This window comes from Nicotiana tomentosiformis, chromosome 1, assembly GCF_000390325.3.
Source record: "Nicotiana tomentosiformis chromosome 1, ASM39032v3, whole genome shotgun sequence".
Taxonomy (NCBI): domain Eukaryota; kingdom Viridiplantae; phylum Streptophyta; class Magnoliopsida; order Solanales; family Solanaceae; genus Nicotiana; species Nicotiana tomentosiformis.
In genome coordinates, this window is record NC_090812.1 from 29,320,531 (window position 1) to 29,326,326 (window position 5,796).

The 5,796-nt window shown below is 39.0% G+C and overlaps 2 protein-coding genes across 2 annotated transcripts; both read left to right on the forward strand.

Moving 5' to 3' along the window:
• Positions 1-3,022: 3,022 nt before the first annotated feature.
• On the forward strand, positions 3,023-3,358 carry LOC138905093 (uncharacterized). Its single transcript, XM_070193602.1, has one exon. It carries the CDS (start codon positions 3,023-3,025, stop codon positions 3,356-3,358), a length of 336 nt encoding a protein of 111 aa, XP_070049703.1.
• On the forward strand, positions 3,355-3,741 carry LOC138905101 (uncharacterized). Its single transcript, XM_070193605.1, has one exon. The coding sequence runs from the start codon at positions 3,355-3,357 to the stop codon at positions 3,739-3,741; it is 387 nt and encodes a 128-aa protein (XP_070049706.1).
• The last annotated feature ends 2,055 nt before the right edge of the window (positions 3,742-5,796 follow it).

Genomic DNA, 5,796 nt, shown 5'->3' on the forward strand with positions numbered 1-5,796 from the left:
AAATAGCATCCCGTGTTTTAGCCACCCTTATCACACCGCATGACTTCTAGTAGTTTTCCCTACTAGCCACGCATATCAAGCCACCCTTATCTCACCGCATGTGTTTCAACACCCAGACCTTATACCATCGCATGCGTATCAACATCATAATATATCACAATCTGTACCTCAAGTGCTCAAATATTTTAATTTGCCAAAATAAATAATATCAATAATATTTTCCATAATAGGGAGCTCACGGCACAATCACAATGAGTACAAAAATCTCACAAAAATATTCGGGAATAAATAACTCAACAAAAATAATATTTCAAAATTTCTAATACATTGCTTCAATACCAAATTTAAAATGTCAAATACTTCATATTACTAACATTTAAATTAAAGAAAATCAACCTTCAAATAATGCACAGAATAAAAGAAACCAAGTTTTAACTAAACAGGTAAAAATAATTAGCAGAAAAAGGTCAAGTAAATTTAAAATATAAACATTAAATCAATGACGAAGAATATAACAAGGTAAAATTATTTAATTAATATGCAACAGTGATCTACACAATTTAAAGCCATAATCTTCCACATTTAGCCCGTGTACACACACGTCACCTCGTGTACACAACTTTCAACACATTACAATTATCACATCAATACCAATCCTAGGAAAAATTTCCCCCACACAAGGTTAGACAAGTCACTTACATCGACTTGCTCCAATTTAACCAAGTAGTATGCCTTTTCCTCGATTTTGCGACTCCGATCGACTCGAATCTAGTCATAATTAATTCGATACAGTCAACAAAAATTATAGAATCAATTCCATAAGAAAATACTATATTTTTTAATAAAAATCCGAAATTAACTCAAACATTGTCCGTGGGGCCCATATCTCGGAATCCGGTGAAAGTTACGAAATATGAACGCACATTCAACCACGAGTCTAACCATACCAAAATGACTAAATTCCGATAACAATTCGACCCTCAAATCTATCCAAGAGGTTTTTCAAATTTTTCCAACTTAAATCACCAATTAATTGTTAAAAAAAGTGATGGATTCGGGTAATCTAACCAAGATTGAGTTAAGAACACGTACCCCGATGTTTTCTATGAAAATCTCCCAAAAATTGCCTCAATCCGAGCTCCAAATCGTTAAAAATGGAAGTCCCATTTTCAGAACTTAAACTCTCTGCCCAGGCTTTTACTCTTCGCGATCGCGAAGCACAAATTTTCACTGCCCAAATTAACTCTACGCGATCGCGGATATCCCAACGCGATCGCAAAGCACAAAGTTCCCAGCTCTACGCGATCGCAGCCCTCTTCACGCGATCGCATAGAGCAAACGTGTGACCTCCACTTCTGCTCTGTTACTCTACGCGAACGCGACCTTCTTCACATATTTGCGAGTCACAAAATGTCAAAGCTACGTGATCGCATCCCGCTTCATGCGATCGCGAAGCACAAAACTCAGCAGCCCTCAATTAAACTTACGTGATCGCAAACAATGCCACGCGATCGCGATGCACAGACTAGCCCAACCTACGCGATCGCGGTTGACCACACGCGATTGCGAAGAACAAAATCAACACTGCCTCAACTAAGCCTACGCAATCGTGAAGAAGGTTTAAAATACCAGAAATCAGCAGCTACCAGCAATGCCAAAATGAAGGAAAATACTCTGAATACCATCTGAAATACTCCCGAGCCCCTCGGGACCTCAACCAAATATAACAACAAGTCCTAAAAGATCATATGAACTTAGTCGAGTCTTCAAATCACATCCAACAACACTAAAAATATGAATCACACATAGATTCAAGCCTAATGAACTTTGAAATTTTTAATTTCTACAAACGCGTCGGAACCTACCAGATCAAGTCCGATTGACCTCAAATTTTGCACGTAAATCATAAATGACATAACAGAGCTATGAAAAGTTTTGGAACTGGATTTCGACCCCGATATCAAAAAGTCAACTCCCCGGTCAAACATCCAAACTTAAATTCCTATTTTAGCAATTTCAAGCCTAGTTTAACTACGGATTTTCAAATAAAATTTTAAACACGCTCCTAAGTCCAAAATCACCAACGGAGCTGTTGGAATCATCAAAATTCTATTCTGGGGTCGTTTTCTCAAAATATTGACCAAAGTCAAACTTAGCATTTTAAGGCCAACTTAAGGAACCAAGTATTCCGATTTCAACTCGAACACTTCCAAATCTCGAACCAACCATTCCCGCAAGTCATAATTTATAAAAGCACATACTTGGAGTTTTATTTAAGGCAACGGGGTTCTAAAAGTCAAAATGACCGATTGGGTCATTACACAGAAGAGTTGGAGCACTCAGAGACTCAATGTGATTTTGGGTATTGTAGGCGTATTAAGGCCGAAGAGGTAGAGAGGCCGATACGGAGGATGGGCAAGGGTAGAGCGATGAAACTAGATGAAATCTCGATGGAATTTTAGAAGAATGTGGTCCGAGCTGGCGTGGAGTGGCTTACTGAGTTGTTTAATGTTATTTTAAAGACAAAGATGATGCCCGAAGAATGGAGGTGGAGTATGATGGTACCATTGTACAAGAATAAGGGCGATATCCAAAATTATAACAACTACAAGGGTATAAATATGTTGAGCCACACTATAAAGGTTTGGGAGAGGGTGGTGGAAGCCAGTGTGAGGAGGATCGTGTCTATTTCTGAAAATAAATTCGGATTCATGCCGGGTCATTCGACGACGGAAGCTATCAATTTGGTGAGGATACTAGTAGAGTAGTATAGGAAGTGTAATAAGGACTTGCATATGTTATTCATTAACCTTGAAAAAACATACGATAAAGTCCCGGGGGAGGTTCTGTGGAGTGCTTGGAGGTTAGCGGCGTCCTGGTAGCGTACACTATGATGATTAAGGATATGTACGATGGTGTTAAGACTCGGGTGAAGACTGTGGGAAGAGACTCAAAACACTTTCCGATTATGATGGGTCTGCACTAGGGATTGACTCTTAGCCCATTCTTATTTGCCCTGGCGATGGACATGCTGAAGCGGCACATCCAAGGGGAGGTGCCATGGTGCTTGTTATTTGCAGATGATATAGTATTGATAGACGAGACACGAGGTGGGGTTAACGTGAGGTTGGAGGTCTGGAGACAGTCCTTGAAGTCTAAAGGTTTCAAGTTGAGCATGACCAAGACAGAGTACTTGGAGTGCAAATTCAGTGACGGGAACCTTGAAGCAGACGTGAATGTGAAGCTCGATACTCAAGTCATCCCCAAGAGAATTAGTTTCAAGTATCTCAGATCTATTATACAGGGTAACAGAGAGATCAACGAGGATGTCACACATCGTATTGGAGCGGATGGATGAAGTGGAGGCTTGCTTTCAGTACGCTATGTGATAAGAATGTGCCGCCAAAACTTAAGGGTAAATTTTACAGAGTGGTGGTTCGACCAACCCTGCTGTATGGGGCAAAGTATTGGCCAGTCAAGAGCTCCCAGGTGCAGAAGATGAAAGTAGCAAAAATGAGGATGTTGAAATGGATGTGTGGGCGTACCAGGAGGGATAGGATTAGGAATGAAGTTATTCGGGACAAAGTGGGAGTGGCTTCAGTGGAGGACAAGATGCAGGAGTCGAGGCTGAGATGGTTTGGGCATGTTAAGAGGAGAAGCATTGACGCTCCTGTTAGGAGGTGTGAGAGGTCGACCATGGCGAGTTTGAGAAGAGGTCGAGGCAGACCTAAGAAGTACTGAGGAGAGGTGATTAGGCAAAACATAACATGGCTTCAGCTCACAGAAAGTATTACTCTAGTGGGTCCTAAATATTGATCGTTTTGACAAATTGGAGAGTATGATTTAAAATAATTTTAAAAAGTCTTTTTTCCTTCAAATTCACCTAACTGCTCCAAGTAGCTGAATGCTAATAAAATGAGACGTATTTGAAAGAGGAAATTACGATTACTACACATCTTTCGAAAGAGGTGTGCAAAAAATCTAAAAGACAATAATATGGATCGGAAATAATACATGATGAAAGGCATCATGTGATTATGTAAACCTCCTGTTTTTGTCTGAATTAAGTAACTAATGCTAGAAATTTGCCCCATTAAAGTTTCGAATAAAAAAATATTAACGAAGAAAATATTATGCAGTCCTTCAAATCATGTAACCTCGTAATTATTGTGAATCACGCAACTAATGTTAGGATTTGTCTAATTAAGATTTACTTAATTGTGAGGTATGCACGCTTAATTAATCGCACAATTTTCGCCTAGTAATTAGCAGATCACAGCCCAAATAATTTTCCTTGTAAGCAGCTAGGAACACCGCTAATTAGAATTCATCGACTTGTGTAGCGTGACAATCAGGTTTGCTCTGACATTTACAAATTACAAACATTGGGGTACGTGTAGGGTCGGCGCCGGCCTTAATACCTTTTTAATATTAAACCCAGATATAATAATCATAATAGTACCATATTAATAATATTTGACAAAAACCTATGTAAACTCTAGACAAATAAATTCTTAATTAACTTTTGTTTTTGCTCCCACGACCTCCAAAAGTCAATGTCAACCCTTAATTGCATAACTGCAATGCCAAGTTATGGCAGTTGACCTTATAATGGATTTCTCTATATAAATAGATCATCTCGTTTCTTCTGTTTCATCATCTCATATTCAACAGAGAAAAGGAGAAAAAAAAAAAGGCAAGAGAAAATTTAGAAAGATAGAGAGTGAGAAAAATGATAATCTCAGTAGTAACAGCACAATCTCATCTATCGGTTATTACAATCGTATTCTACACTTGTTTGTGGATTCCATTCTGCCAAATACAACAATTCATGCAAAAGATGTTGGATTTTTTGATGTATTATCCATATCCTCGGCCAGTCAATGAAGCAGCTATCTATGTTCCAACCTGCTGTGACCTGAAACTTCCGGCCAGTAGATTCCCCGATGTTCAGGGCCGGAGCAGTATCGACGGGGAAGTAGAGGAAAGTTGCTCCATTTGCTTAATGGAGTATGAGAAAGAAAATGTGGTTTGTGAATTACCAAGTTGTAAGCATGTATTCCATATGGAGTGTATTGAGAGATGGGTGGAAAGGGGCCAATTCACTTGCCCTCTTTGTAGATCTTTGCTCTTGCACCGGACAGCCGATTCTCCTTGCAAATGATCTATTAATGCTAACTAGTAGGAGGATTTATATACCAAGGATTCAAGATGCGTAGATCTTGAAGAGAGACTAATTCTTGACATTTGTTATAAACTCAGATTGTATTTTTTCTTAACGAGAATGAGGCCTCACGATTTTGTTATAAGTGAGGTCTATCTTTGATCTGCACATATATATAAATATATATTCATAATCTTTTTATTCTTTTTTGGAATATCTGATGTTTACAGTTTAGGGAAGCGTCTTGTATTTTTTGTTTGAGTGCATTTCGAGTAAAATAGGGATGATAAATTATGCTTAGCAATTTTTTACTATAGCTGATCATAGCGACTACGTGCGTATAAAGTTGGATTGATCCATCATCCATCTGTAGATTTATGCTTAGCTCATTGTTATATGACAATGGACTAATTAGTAAACTGGGCAAACTTGCGCTATTCTCTGCTTAGATTCAAGGTTCTGATTCCATTGGAGGTGCTCCATTCTTCTACATTTCCCTCTAGCTATCACTGCACGAGAGGAAATGATCAAAATCAAATAGAACATGAAACCGTAAGCTCCCAAGCAGTGGGAGGAGCCAGGGCTCTGACCGCGTGCCTGTTGAAGAATGAGCCGGCGACTCATAGGCAGTG

Excerpts from the sequence above, each read along its gene's own strand:
- LOC138905093 (XM_070193602.1), top strand. The coding sequence starts at position 3,023 with ATGGACATGCTGAAGCGGCACATCCAAGGGGAGGTGCCATGGTGCTTG.
- LOC138905101 (XM_070193605.1), top strand. The coding sequence starts at position 3,355 with ATGAAGTGGAGGCTTGCTTTCAGTACGCTATGTGATAAGAATGTGCCG.